At 33.7% G+C, this 16,337-nt stretch overlaps 1 protein-coding gene across 2 annotated transcripts in view; it reads left to right on the top strand.

The window, feature by feature from the left end:
* Positions 1-16,337, top strand: part of GRIA1 (glutamate ionotropic receptor AMPA type subunit 1) — a 411,236-nt gene that overhangs the window by 391,919 nt on the left and 2,980 nt on the right. Inside the window, exons 14-15 of one of the 2 annotated variants that reach the window (XM_053718693.1) lie at positions 7,287-7,401; positions 14,512-14,646. In XM_053718693.1, coding sequence (XP_053574668.1) covers positions 7,287-7,401; positions 14,512-14,646 — 250 coding nt within the window. Of the gene's footprint in view, positions 1-6,241; positions 6,357-7,286; positions 7,402-14,511; positions 14,647-16,337 lie in introns of both variants that reach the window. The other variant, XM_053718694.1, reaches the window with a different exon arrangement.

Here is a 16,337-nt window from a genome sequence, read left to right on the forward strand (position 1 = left end):
TTGCCTTAAGCAAGGGGAAATAAACTGCCTTTCTGAGGCAATAAGTATTAAAAAAATAAAAATAAAAAATAAAAAGGAGGTCGAGTGGTAAGGATGGAAAAGCATGTGAAACGCAAACCCTGAAAAGAGCAAAGGTATTTTTTTAAGAAGGTGACCTTTAAAGCTCTTTTTTTCCTTACCTTCAGACAAATGCTTGTAACTCTCAAATTAGCAAAATATTGGCCTGCTCTAACTGGAAATGTCACCGAGGCATCAACATCTTAAACTAAAGAATCTCTATGCTGACAGTGAGACAATTGTAGGTGGCATTAATAGTCCAGAATATTCTTATTTCCAAATAATAGAGTAATTTATGTGTGCTGGTCTTTTAAAACCAAAATCACTCATCTTATCCTATATTATTATCCAGTTATTCTAAAAAAATACAAACTACGATAATAATTCCTTACACATATAACAAACTTCCCCCTGATTAGTTAGAATGGAGGGTGCTCATAGCATATAAATGGCCGTATATAAAAATTAGCAATGATAGTCCAGTTCTGCACACAACACCCCTAATGAAATTTACTCTCTTAAGTTCATAATCATTTGGCTACAGTAGACTGGTATAAGCACTCTTCACAATCCATTCCCATGCAGTCACGGGACTATGGCAAGCAGTCTCTCCCTCTCAAAATAAAAAGCAGCTATGAGAACTCACCATCCTCAATCATTGCCCAGCCCCATAGATTGTAAGACTTTAGCCCTTAAAGAAAGTTAATTAAAGGGACAGTCAACTCCAAAACTGTTATTGTTTAAAAAGATAGATAATCCCTTTATTACCCATTCATTCCCAAGTTCCATCATGGTTATATTAATATAGTTTTAACCTCTGTGATTACCTTGTATCTAAGCCTCTTTTGACAACCCCCTGATTACATGGCTATTTATTTATTATCTATTAGAATACAATGTTTTCTATATGGCACACATGAAGTAGCAGTCTCTTGTTGTGAAAAGCTAATAAAAAAGCATGTGATAAGAGGATGTCTGTAGTGGCCTAGAAACAGACAAAATGTAGAGGTTTACATGTTATAAAGTATATTAATATATCAATGTTGGTTGTGCAAAGCTGAGGAATGGGTAGTAAAGGCGTTATCTATCTTTTTAAACAATTTTGGTGTAGACTGTCCCTTAAACAGCCACCCCTCCAGTAGCTAAAGGAGACAAATACACATTTAATGCTACTGCTGCTTCTGGGAAATGGTCAATAAATATGTCCAAAAAATAAAGAAGCAAAATAGCAATCTTGACCCAACTGCAGCCTTTATTCTGTGTGTTTAAAAACTAACTTCAATTTGGCCAACAGGAGAAATAATGTCTGACAGGTTTTGGTCCATAGACTGTAATCATAGACAAACCTAATAATTCAGAATATTTTTTTAAATCTCATATGAAAAAAATATACTTGTGATTTAAAAATTGTGAACAAAATGAGCTAATTAGCAGATACATGATAAAAAAATATAAAATTTGAGCATAATGTCCATTTGCAGCAGACCTCCCAAATGTCCATATTTGAGAGGGACAGTCTCTAATTCTGAGCTCTGTCCCACTTTTGCCTCTGAGGCAGCCATATATCCTGATTTGCAGCATTTCTCCTCAGCCTCACCCATAGACAGCCAGACACGCCCATGGACCACCAAGAAAGGCCCGTTGACTAATCAGACACTCCCATGATCCTACCCATGATCTGCACCCCTGACACAACCCTGCACACAAACAGTAATAAACCCCTTAACCTTCCTGAGTCCCTAATACCTAGCCACAAATGCTTTCTAGTTTATCCCTTGATTACTGCTCTTTGTAAAAGAAAGCAAAACAATATTTTATGTTATGAATCATTTATAATATTATCATTAATATTTATTATTATTATTATTATTATTAATAAAAGAAAAGAAAAAAAAATGATAAATGGTGAAAGGAAATTGTGAAGAAAAAGATTTCAAGGCTACTAATCTTTTCAGTATTTTTCATTCATTGCATGCACAAAGGAATCATGCTTTTGCTTTCTGATATGCATAACCATTAGTCTCTCTCCTTACAACTCATCTCAAACATTCCATGTGTTTGCCAAAGGTTTGTCTATGTACATATGTTCTTTGTCTTTAGAGAATCACTCAGAAGGATTGGTGATCCAGTTTTATCTATGCTTCTCCCCAAATATGCTGCCCATAAAAAAAAACCTCACCCCAGCCCCCGCTGCCAGGGATCAGAAAAATAAATGGAGGGCTTTTTTAAAAGCGAGCATTGATAATGTCTGCTTATAAATAAAGCTGTCTGGTTATTTGCCTGCTATTCCACTGCAAGATCCATCCTGCATTCTGGTGTGTGTTTTTGTTATAAACCACAGCTTAACTGCTCAACAGAACTTCAACAGAATAGTTACAACTCATCTTGCTGTTTTTTTCTTCTACTGTGTGTGCAGCTCACTTAAACGGACACTGAACCCAAATGTTTTCTCTTTCGTGATTCAGATAGAGCATGCAATTTTAAGCAACTTTCTAATTTACTCCTATTATCAAATTTTCTTCATTCTCTTGGTATCATTATTTGAAATGCAAGAATGTAAGTTTAGATGCTGGCCCATTTTTGATGAATAACCTGGGTTATTCCTGCTGATTGGTGGATAAATTCATCCACCAATAAAACAGTGCTGTCCAGAGTACTGAACCAAAAAAAAGAAGCTTAAATGCCTTCTTTTTCAAATAAAGATAGCAAGTGAACAAAGAAAAATTGATAATAGGAGTAAATTAGAAAGTTGCTTTAAATTGCATGCTCCATCTGAATCACACAAAATAAATGTGGGTTCAGTGTCCCTTTCAGAGCCGTTGTCCTATTTTAACTCTTCACTGGTGACAGTTGGTGTGGTTCCATATGTTCAATGCCGGACAGCGCCATCTTGGAGATCACATATTCTTGAACCCTGTGAGAGATGTGAGATCAGTGAGTGTTGCCACCTTTTCACAGCTGCATTATGTGCACTGGGTTTCACAAACTACAGAGTGAGAGATTTATATTTTTGCATTTTGACACATTTTTTGAAGGGAATTGACTGGGAAAACCATCCACTTTATTTACATTTTGATACAGTTTGGTATAACAAAATTCTTCATACAAATCATCTTCATTCACAAAGGTTACCTTAATACATTCAACAACATCCTGCAAATATTTGAATTCTATTTCTTCTCATTTAAGACACAGTTGGAGTAAAGACATTAAACTATCAGAGACGTCAAAATTATAAACTAGAGTACAAGAGTACAATGGTAAATGTTTGAAATGAAGATTCTACATGTAAAAAATTAAGGGCGGAAAATGTTCTAAGAGCCTCAGAGACCGTTAAAAAAGTTTGGGGTAATATGGGAAATCCCTGGAATTAAGGGAGGGTTGGCAACCCTACATACAGTTTTAAAAAGGCCACATAACTTATACAGAGCAGCTGCTTCAAAAATGTAAAGCTCCTGCACTGTATAATGCATGCATAACAAAGCTGCAACACCGCTGATCTATGAATGTGCACTTCTTCTGTCACAGAGTACAAGAATACCTAAGCTCCAAGATGGCGGCACATAGTATGAAGACATGGATCTTAACCAGATGGCACAAGTAAGGGTTAAAATAAGATAGCAGCTTGTAAAAGAGCTGCTGCCACAGGAGGAAAAACAACCATGATATTGTAGTTGTGCCCATCAGTTGTAACTTACAATATAAATTGTTTCTTTTTTATGTCGTCATCTGGTCATTGAGGCTACTAATTTAAAAATTAAAAAAATGTAAAAAATCTTCCTGCAAATTAAACTACATTAGTTCCCTTAGATGCAGGTCTGATTTCTTACCTGTATGAAGGTTGTTGGCTGTGTGTATCTACCCAAAACTGACAGAAGCACATGTAATTGTTATCATTGCTTCATATAGTCCAGGGAATGGGGACAACAATTAAGGAATTGAATAACAAAAATAAATTGTAATCATGGTATTTAAGTCCTTCTGTGATAGGTTTACAAAGTCTTTCCTTGTATGTGGGGCACGGCTTCTTCTTAGCTTTCATTCTTCTGGCACCACAGCGGAATTCAGTAAATGTATAAAAATCTAAAAACAGAAGCACACAAAGGACCTTCTCATAGCATAGTACGTTTTAATACAAATTGCGCATAAGATACAACATAATCCCCCTGCAGATGGCGACTCACTCATCAAACCCTCATTCAATAAGAGGTAAGAATACAAGTAAAACCACTGTCACAGTGATCATCAAGACTGCAGTCTCTGCAAAAAGTATTCCAATTCAGGATTCCTTTTAATCAGTGGGAAGGCTACTTAGTCCAGTGGAGGATATGGCACAAATATATCAGATAAAAATCACCCTCATCTAAAAAGATATTGGCAATATTGACAACTGCAAAAACTATTCTGTAGTGTTTAAACTCTGCGGTGCATATAGCACCATGAAGTAAGGTGGTCATGGCCTTATGCATTTCGCAGACAGTGTCCACTTCACCTCTGTGAATACTGTCTGTGGAATGCGTAAGGCCATCCCCACCTTATGTTACGATGCTATACACACACCAGAGAATTTAAACCAGTGTTTCCCAAACCTAGCCCTCAGTACCCTTACTCAGGCCAGATATTCATTATATCTTAACTAGAGCACAGGTGAAATAATCAGCTGATGGGTGAGCTGATTGTTTCACCTGTGCTCTAGCTAAGATATAATGAATATCTGGCCTGAGTAAGGGTACTGAGGACTGGGTTTGGGAAACACTGTTTCAAACGCTATGGTTTTAATTTTTACTGTTGCCAATAGTAGCATTTCTTTTATATGAGAGTGTTTTTTATTTGATAAAGGTTTACCATATCCTCCATTGGACTAAGTAGCCTTCCCACTGATGAAAAGGAATCCTGAATTGGAATACCATTTGCAGGGATTGCAGCCTTGACAATCATTGCTGGGACAGTGGTTTTATTTGTGTGCTTACCTTACTTCATATTGATTAAGGTTTTGATGAGTGAGTCACCATCTGCAGGGGGATTATTTTGTGTCTTATGTGCAACTTGTATTACTAAGCTATAAGGAGGTCCGTTGTGCAGTTCTGTGTTTTATATATAAACAATGGGCTATGGTATATATCTACCATTTTAAAACATGTGCAGCATTTATAGTGATGCAATTAAAAAGTTGTTTTGTAATAAATCATGTAACATTCTGAATATTACAAGTGAATTACATTGTTGTTGTGCAATTATAAATCAATGCATTAACAGAAAAAACATAAACCTTTATTATTTAAAACTAATCCTGATTTTTCCCACTATAAATAACTTTTTGAAAAATGAATTTGATTAAAATCCATTACCAATTTAATGGTCTGCTCAACTGTGCATAAAAATAGGATATTCGCTATGATTATACATTATAAAATGTAACTAAAAAATCTTCCATTGCCTGCCACTTTACTTTTTCCGTTATTTTATAAATCTCTTCCTCAATCTTTATTATTTGTATGTAGTGTACTAAAACAGTCCAATGTAGGCTATGGACAATGAGCCATTTTGTACCTATAAAAACCAATGAGCCTTTTTAAAATGTAAAATTTTGATTCAATAATCTTTCAAACGAATAGTTTGACCTTAACTATTCTGAAAATAAAATGTGGCATCATCAAATACAAATACACATAAATATTACCCCAAAACACATCTACTTTTGTGCACATTTGCTTTGATTTTAAAGAAAAAGAAAAGAGTGTTACATATTCTACAGAACATGGGTACTAACTATGTAGGGATGGTTCTAGACCACTGAATTCAGGAATTTAAAAAAGTAGACTAAACAGCTAAATGTCAGGGTGGTAAAGGATACTAGGAGTAGATCAAATTGTCTACTACCTATTTATATCTTTATTATTTGCTCCCTCTGTCACCTCTGTCCTTGTTTTAAGTAGAGCTTTGGGGTGCAACAGTAATGAGTTGGAGTGAATATCATTCCTAACACCCTGCTAGAACTGTCACTACTACTAGGGATCTCATGGTAGGGTGCCTTCAGGACTGAAGGAGTTGGAGCTGAAGCAGGGATGAGGTGCATGTGGTCTAGGATGAGGCTTGCAGCTGGTTCACCTATCCTTTGTCTCATGACCCCATGAGTGATTTCTCAAGCTGTAACTTATCGAGTGTTATCTATTCATTTTTAAAGAAATCCAGTAAACCTGGCAGTGTTAAAACTGAACGAGCAGGGGCTTTTGGACAAATTGAAAAACAAATGGTGGTACGACAAGGGAGAATGCGGCAGCGGGGGAGGTGATTCCAAGGTCAGCCCCAGTAAGAAAAAACTAGCGGGTAACAAAACAGCATGGATAGTAACCAGCAGCTTCCCTGTATACCCCTAGTGCCAAAAACATTATTTTATCTCTCCAACCAATCATAAAAAGGCTATAAGTCAAACACCTACACACAGCACCAATAGAGGAGTCAAAATGATATGTTTGGAAGCAAAATGGAATGTTGATTGCAGTATTAATACATAGTAAATAGAAAAAAACATAAATTAAGAGTTTTACTGTTACTGTTAAGAGTCATCACATCTAAATTTAGCAAGAAAATGTATATTATAATGCATAAAAATTACATGATAATGAAAGCTTGAAGTTGCAAAATAAGCAACTGGTAGATTAATAAAACAACCAATTATGTTCAACTATAAAAAGAATCCTATTCTTATAAATGTGACTATCCCAAAGGAAACTCACGTACACCCATAGAAGCATTATTATACATAAACCTATGTGTAGTGATATAGTTAAAAAATCAGTACTGATGCATTGGGAATGTACTTAGTCATGAAATCAATTTAATCTTTTATAATGTATTAAATTAAAATGTTATTTGGAAAAAAATCTTCCAAATTAGTTGAAAGAAAAGAGAATAAAATTATATAGTGTTTGTCTTCCAAGGCTCCAGGTGCAGAAACAAATGTATTTGAATGGCAGGGGACAGGTGTTGCTGGTTACTCAAAGTGATATAGTTAATACTCATCTGGCTTCACTGGAAGAGAGGGGAAAAGGAGCTTTATGGGATGGAGGGAATGAGAGGGTGGGGGCGCTCGATGAAGTATTTAAGCGTATCACTTTGTCATGGTACACGCATACGTCAATGAATGCCTCAATGAAATGTTGCTATGCTGATGAATAACATAAAATAACATTGGTAATGTTATTTATGTTATTTCCCCTGGTTTGAAGAGGTGCTGTAAACCTAGCGGTATTGAAACTCAGTGAGCAAGGCGTCTTAGACAAGCTGAAAAGCAAATGGTGGTACGATAAAGGGGAATGTGGAAGCAAAGACTCCGGAAGTAAGGTTAGTCACCCCACCACAGAGTTCCCGCCTTCGAACACAAGATGCTGCAGGGGCCTTCTGATTGGTTAACAGGGTTGTTGCAGAAGAAGGGATTGGATAGGCTGTTTATATATGGTACCTCACACTCACAACAGAAAATCAACTGCACTTGATTCATTAACATTATTCAAGAGTTGTCATATATAAGAACTGCTTTCACATATATATAGATATGGCACATTGTAACAAAACCTGTTTCTTTAAAGGGACATTAAACACCTCAAGATATTAATATATATTGTTTAATTACATGTAGTAAAACAGCTTTGGAATATACTTTCATTATTTATTTTCTTCTCTTTTCCTGTAATTTGATTTTGAATATTGTGGGCTTTCCAATTAATGTTAAACAGGGAAGTGCAGACACAGCTATATACCACACAGTCATTGGTTGTTCACTCTAGTAAGCCATTTATTACCATTCCTAATTGGCCTTAGCAGAAAAGGTAATCTAAAATACAATATGGCGGCGCCCACTGCTTTGTGGACATTAACTTTACCCTTGTTTATTTCAATATTTAAACAACTAAAATAATTGTTAAAAAATACTTGTACAGATTATTCTTTGCTCAGAATACATAATTTAAGCAATGATTTATTTAGTGTTTAATGTCCCTTTAACACTTAATAGTCAGAAAAAGAGGGAAATAATAGTAAGCATATAATAGTGTGAATTTCACTTGTAACTCACATCAAAACAGAAACACAAACACATTCTTAGATGTTTTAAAGCAATGATTTATTTAGTGTTTAATGTCCCTTTAACACTTAACAGTCAGAAAAAGAGGGAAATAATAGTAAGCATATAATAGTGTGAATTTCACTTGTAACTCACATCAAAACAGAAACACAAACACATTCTTAGATGTTTTAAAGTCCTTTATAAATATGGGTTTATACACACAAAATGTTGCTCCAACATTGCATTTTACACCATTTTATTGTATTATTTTGAAGCAGTTTTTGCCTGAGTGCTTACTTAAAATTACCTTTTCAGACATCAGATAAAGTGTAGATGAAATCCTATTCAAAATTACAGGGAAATTATTACTTTTAAGGTATCACAAATCATAGTATTAAACATCACATTTTGGAAAGATGGGGCATGCGGCCTCATAGTGGAAGTGTTTGCTAGGCTTTTTACATCATTATATATAGCTTGGATCAAGACATAAATTCTATAAAACCAGATACACATTACCTGAACTTGACTCAAAAGCTTGCAATCGACAATATACATTAGATCTTGCAACAAAGCTTGCAATCTGCAATCTTCAACATATATATCAGTGTAGATTGACACAAAGACAAAAAGCATAATTAAATATTGTCTGACATAAAATCAGCTAATAAGGCCAAATATATTTTACATGAAACCTGACTCAACGGCTTGCAATCTACGATTCCAGATGTATCAGTACACATAGCTATGATACATGCAAAGCAGACTGCTTGACAAACACTTACAAGTCCAGTTACAAGAGCTTGTAATCAATACTAATAAATTGTTAAGTCAAACTTCACTCATATAGCTGCATTTTATAAATATTAAGCCAAACACATCTTCACAAACCTTACATGGAAAGTCATCAGCAAGTGGTTTTTGGTGTGACTTTGGCATCACATTAATTAAAGGACAGTAAAGTCAAAATGAAACTTCTATGATTAGATAGAATATACAATTTAAAACAACTTTGCTATTTACTTTTACATTATCAAATTAGCGTTATTCTCTTGGAATCCTTTGTTAAAAAATAATCCTAGGTAGGCTTATTTGAGGAGTGTGCATGTGTCTTTACTACTCTAAGGACCAGATTATGAGTGGTGCGTTAACAGTTACACGCAAGCAAAAAGAGGTTTATCGCGGCTGTTTGTGCGTGTCAGGTTTAGCACAGGTATTACAAGTTGAAAGTAAACGCAAATGCGTGAGCGCAATCATGGTTTACGCTAAAATGATGACCACATCCTCAGAGCCTTGGTAACTGTTTGGCTGTTTTAAAAATAGATTACAAAGTTCACTTACACTCATAATAACACAATTTTTTTAATTTTTTAAAACATTTGCACAAAAAAAGTTATAAGGGCTCAAAGATATGAGGGTATATAGGTATTGCATTGGAGCCCTTTACAATCAAGTAGATAAAAATATGTGAAAGCATATTTATGCTATATTCATGTTTAATAAAGTGTTATAGTGTGTATTTACAGTAAATATTTCACATTCCAAAGTTCTGCACAAAGCAGTATATGTTTTATGCATTTGTAAATAGATATTTGTATATATATCTGTATATATCTATACCTATATCCTATATATAATTATATGTGTATATATATATATATATATATATATATATATATATATATATATATATATATATATATGTATAGATATATATTGTACCAAAATACCATCAGATTTATTTAGAAATATGTATTTAGGAATAAAAAGAAACACATTCTGCTATGTGAAGCTCATTGGAGTGAAAAAAATATACATATTTTCATATTGAGTTAGTGCACTTAAGAAAATGTGATTGTTTTGCACACGAGCAGGGCGTTAGGCCCCCCCCCACTTTTTTTTGCTCCATTGACTTCTGTGGAGAATAGGTTATCTCGGCTAATATTCTAGGTTTGACTTTTTATGTGCGTCAGGTTAGTGCGCAAGCGAAAATAGTTTACTTTTAACTTATAATATGAGCACTGCCCGAAATGCGCAAAAAGCCTACTTCTAGCAGAGTTAGCACTGAAGCCGAAGCATTAAATACTGCTCCAATTGTAATCTGGCCTTATAGCAGCAATCACGTGCATGCTCCTAAGCCCATGTGAGCCTTCTTAGATTTACTTTTACAAAGGATACCACAATTTGATAATGGAAGTAAATTGGGAAGTTATTTAAAATTGTGTGCTCTATCTTAAGCATGAAAGTTTAATTTTGACTTTACTGTCTCTTTAAGGGTTGATAAATCATTAACATGGTAAGCTATAATATGTTATATCTCACTTAACGGAATAGTTGCAAGTTAAAAAAAAAATTAAAAAAAATTAAGTTTAGAATGAGCTCTTAGTTTGAACTGATTTCTGGCATTTTCCTACCCATCGTTTGATCATTACATGATACAATATAAACAAGGAGATCTTTCAGAGATGCAAAAAATAGTTATATAAATTATGTTTGGCTTCAATTACATACAAAATGTATCACTTTATAACCCAGCCCAAATTAGGTTTAAAACAAAAAAAGCCTTCTGCTGAAACACAATCAAATACCTATATACAATCCAAAACCACTCGTAATCTAACTGGAAGAATAATACTGATACATATTGACTATGACTACTAAAAAGTAACATATTATTACTTGACTGAGATTATAAAAAATAAAAAAACGTCCCCAAAGGATCGTACACTACACAGAAAATTTTAATAGGAAAGGATAGCAAGTTATATGTGGCATTTTCAGAGTAAAAATAAAGTGTGATTAAAAGAGAATACCTCAGTATTTCTGAGAGTACAATATATCATTTAATGAGATCAGCCAATAACAGTGGTTAAATACTGTTAAAGGAACATAGTATTTGTGTCATCCATATGAAAGTGCAGCAGGTGGACATGATCATTTCTAATTGAAGCAAAAATGTATTTATTTTTTATTCAAGTTGAAAAAAATATGTCTGTATCTGCTGTGTAATGCTTACTATGGCTTAATGGCTGAGCATTTGGAGGAAGGGCATACCAGCTGCAGAGTTTAAAATGTATGGAAAATAGCTACTTCAGGTTTAATTTTTGTATATGAAAAAGTTGCTTTTACTTTTTGAAACTACAACCCATTAAAATGTGCTGAGCTTGCAGGGAGAACATATTTTTATTGCTCTATATAAGAACAAAGGTTTCTTTATCTTTTCTCTGTCTGAGATAACAAATATAAATGAACACTGGACTTCTGTCTTTTTTCAACCTAATCTACTATGTTGCTATGTTATTATATTTTAGTACCTATCTCTTTCACACACACTCTTTACTGAGGGTGTAATTTCTTGTGCTTTATTTTGATTGCATAGCTTTTCTGTAGCCATTACTGCAGTATTGTATAGGGGGGCAGTTTTAACAGGCAGAAATATCTATTTCAATTGACAAAAAAAGTTAAATGAACTATTTGTAAACAATTTAATATATTCTAGCAGGTAAAATGAATCACTGGGAACATGCTAAAGGTGAGAAAAATATTTAATATGTTTCATGCGAAAACATACCTACATATTTTCATATGGATGACAGAAAATTTTGAATACAGTGTCCCTTCAAGTGTATTGACATCAGCCAAACTAGCAAAATTAAAATCTCTCCTTAATCAAGTACTCGTTTAGGAAAGTTATCTGCTCTGTGTAGGAGACTGATTTCTGAAAAGCAGGCTCCAAATATCTGGGACCTGTAATTTTCTAGATTACACACAGCTGAAAACTTCAAAACTAAGATATAAATTATTACTCTTACTAGTATATACGTCTTTTAACCTACAATTGTATCAAATCCCCTCCAATTGCTCTATAACTGTAAGTGCACCACTAAATTATACCTAAGGAGCTATTTGAGTATTACACCCTATGCAATGGAACATCTTTAATACAATCTGGACCTGATCGCTAACTTGTATCCAATCCATTCTGCCACTTATTGCAGAGAATAAAATATTTAAGAAGGCTTTCCTGACAATGACAGTGTTGACAGCTTACTAATAATACATCACATATGCTCAGATAACTGTACAGAATTGGATGCTACCAACACTTGTAATCTGGTTGTAATATCAAAACAAATAGCACAAAAAGACAGCTAGTTATAGTGACAGTTAGATGCCAGTTAACATAAAGATATAAGATATTATATGCCACCCACTCTTGATTTAAGAGAGGCGCTTCAGTTTATTGCACAAGCTTCTTATGAGAAAAAAATAAGCTTATATAAACACCAAGAAAAAAAACAGAACACATGCCACAGTCTGCCTCCTTTCATTCTATCCAAAAGTTGGTGCATTGCAGTTTCCCTAAATCTGATGTCTTACTGCTTAATCCTATCAAAGAGAATATAGTGTTTTAGATCTTTCAATCAGGAGAACTGTAATATACTTATTTTTTTATCAGCTTAACCCTGTGCCTGCCATAAACGACTGCACGTCATAAATATGGAACACGTAAATCACAAATCTTTTATCATGCATTGAAAATAGATTTTTTATTTTATTTATTTATTTAATTGCTGTCTAGTAGTTTTAAAAATCTGACCACAGCACCACCTTCCATCAGTTCGATGAATTGCAATGGTGATTAGCACATAGCTGGCCTACATAGTTGCTTTGATTGGTAAGGTTATAGGCAAGTCTGTCATATCACTGCAAATACATGCCTTTACTTCAGGATTATATATTTATTATAGTTTCCATGTAAAATATTGTTGTATTTGTTTTTTGGTAAAAAAATAAATCTTTTAAATTATGGAAAAAAATTTTTTAGAGGCACACTCACATTAATAAGAACAACAAACTTGTGAAATAATGTTATTGTAAAAAATGCTTGCACTCATGATGTGAGAACTAATTTTCATAGTACAATTTCACAACAGCAATACAATGTAACACAAATATTTCAAAATATTTTGCTTATGAAGGTTAGGGGAAGGCTGTTTATTTTGATATTGAAGCTAACATGAAGTGAAACTGAGCCCTGGGGCCTAATTGCTCACTGGCTGATCTCCTTCTGCTTTATTGGTTGACAATGACATGCCTTATAAACATGCAAAGAAAAAACATATGTCTCTTGTTTTAGCTCATATGTCTGGAACACTTTAAAATTACATAACATAAGGTAATAGCTGGTACTTTTAAAACCTTTTCACTAGACAGCTACCTCAACAATACAAAGTGATACCAAAGTTCATCACTGTACACAAAACATTACATGCTAAATCCCTTGCACACATTTGAAACTATTACCATGCCTTTTAATATAAACATCAACATTTAGAGATTAGTAACAAAATATTAAATCTGCTCACAGACCACTGATCCTATACAATCACAGGTTTGTCAAGAAAGCTCAGTTCTAGAAGCAGGCAAAAACAGTTATATATAGTATAATATTTTCAAGCCTTTTACTTAGCAAATAAAGGCCCAGGTATAGTAGAAGGCGGGTTGCTTTTTATGTTTGTTTGCAATACTGGGGTGCATGCCTAAGCTTGTATCTGTGCTTTCAGGAGGGAGGTGGGCTTTAAATGTTCTAAGACACTGGGGTTAAAGGAGAATTGTGAGACTGATCAATTTGGGTTATTAACTTATAGAAATTGTATTTGGCAAATGACAAATCTTTGAAGTATAAACAAATTCCAAAATGTTCATATAAAACCTTTAGTAATCGTTCCACTGCGTGACCTGATGATGGTCAGCAAAATTTCCAGTTATTATTTATTGTATGGTAATCCTGCATAGTGACCTACAAACATCTCCCCATCTAATTTAATTGGCTTAACCATTTGTGGACATAAATTGTCTTAGAGTAATTTTTTTGGAGCCCAAAACTCATCCATGTTTTTGGGGTCTACAATCAAATAAATTAGGTAACTGCCGCACTGTATGATTCCAATTGTGTGTGACCAATTACAGCAGCTACTTCGTTTATCGCTGTGCTCAACAGATTTATAATATTCTGTGAATTTACAGCTTTTCTTTTGCTGACACCTTTTACTTTGTTAAGTATATAAAAAGCTGAGTCAGTTCTAAGCTACGGAAAACGTCTTTATTTCGCTGCTGAATGCGTCTTTCCCCAGATTATAAGACAAAATGAGCATTTTGGATGAATGTATATCTTCAAAATGTTTTAACTCCTTTGTTGCTGGAAACATATTTCATTAGGAATAAAGGTGTTAAAATGTATTACCCTGTTGTGTTAAAACTGTAGTTAATATTGAAGATGGAAATGCAAGGGACAGGCAGGTTGTAAAACTTAATATCCTTGCCTTTCCTAATATGATTTTCCTATACCTTTCCTCCCTACTCCTTTTTTCTCTCCATGGCTACAGGATAAGACAAGTGCCCTGAGTCTCAGTAATGTGGCAGGGGTGTTCTACATCCTGATTGGTGGTTTGGGATTAGCCATGCTTGTTGCGCTTATCGAGTTTTGTTACAAGTCCAGGAGTGAATCCAAAAAGATGAAGGTGGTATCAAATTTGTGGCAATTCTATTACATTTATCTGATATATATTATAACAGTCAATATTCATTGTAACATAACAGTCCTTAGCATATAGACCATAGTTCACAGTGTGTGGTTATTATTGATAAATTTCCACTTACTTCCACAGGTTTTTTTTTTAATATCTAAGACATGATAATAGTTTGAAAGCACTTTGGTAAAAAATTGCATTTGCAACAAAAATATTTAATGTATTACTAATCCTCAATCAGTAAATATAGAAACATAAAAGAACATTTAAGTGTAAAATGAAATTCCCTTTTTTTGTTAGAGCATTTTTAAAACAAATTATTTTCTCTTGCTATAGGCCAGATTACACCCCGCTTGAGCATTAATTGAGCTAGAAGTAAGCTTTTTGTGGTCGTCATGTTGCGCTCGTATTATGGGTTGAAAGTAAACTGTTTTCACTAGCGTCCTAACCCGATGAGCACAAAAAGCAGAACAAACCCAATTGCATATTCTCAAGTGCGCTAACCCGATATGAAAATATGAATATTTCACATTCCAATGTTCTTCACATAACAAAATATGTTCTATTGATTCATAAATACATATTTCTACATATATCTGATTGTATTTTGGTATAATATATATGTATACCTATTTATATAGATGATTATATATAAGTATAGATATATACAGATATATATATAGTATAGGAATAGCTATTTAAAAATACTTAGAACATATACTGCTATGTGCAGAACAATGGAATGTGATGTATTTACAGTTAATACATCATTTAAACTTTTATTAAAAAGGAATATTGCATAAATATGATTTTTCATGTTTTCATCTATTTAACTGCAAAGGTCACCAATGCAGTCTATATATGTGTACATATGTATTTATGTGTTTATATGTGTATATATGTCTGTAAATACATATATAAATACAAAAAATGCATATGTATACATATAGACATATATATATATATATATATATATATATATATATATATATATATATATATATATGCATACATCTTTAGACACAAATATGTATGTATCTCTAAGTTAAACCCCTTTGCCTGACTTTTTTTTGTTTCTAACACATGAGATCTCTTATTTTTGAGCCCTAACTTTTGTGTGCAATATTTTCTTTGAATAGTTAGTATTAGATGGTGTTATTTTGATTGTAACTGTACTTTGTTATGTATTTTTTATGTGTTTTGTGCAACTTTTTAGTTTATAGAAACAGTTAACCAGAGCTCTAAAGTCACATTAATCATTCTAGCATAGATCGCCATTTCACTCAAAGCATTGTATTTACTTTCAACTTTTAATACCAGCGTTAAGCCAGACGGCTTATGCACAAATGTTTGCTCTAGCCCTATGCGCTAAACTACAAAAAAATTCTAATCATGTAGACAAAGTTCCACTTGTCAAGTACCCCCATTCAGCACCAGATGAGGATAAAGCCAGTGATTGGACCATGTGCCCACAATTATGCCTGCTCTTGATTAGTTCACTAGTTGTATAATAATTTATCATCTCCCAGAAGCACTACATTGATTAATGATTAATTCCCTTTGGAGGTGTTAAACACATAGTAACAGAAAATAGTATGGTTAAAAATAAAGTGCTATATTATAAGTGGTGCACTAACATTAGCGTGCGCGATTTAAGAATATTGTGGGTGTGTTAATTTTTG

The sequence above is a fragment of the Bombina bombina genome, chromosome 6 (assembly GCF_027579735.1).
Source record: "Bombina bombina isolate aBomBom1 chromosome 6, aBomBom1.pri, whole genome shotgun sequence".
In the NCBI taxonomy this organism is placed as follows: Eukaryota; Metazoa; Chordata; class Amphibia; order Anura; family Bombinatoridae; genus Bombina; species Bombina bombina.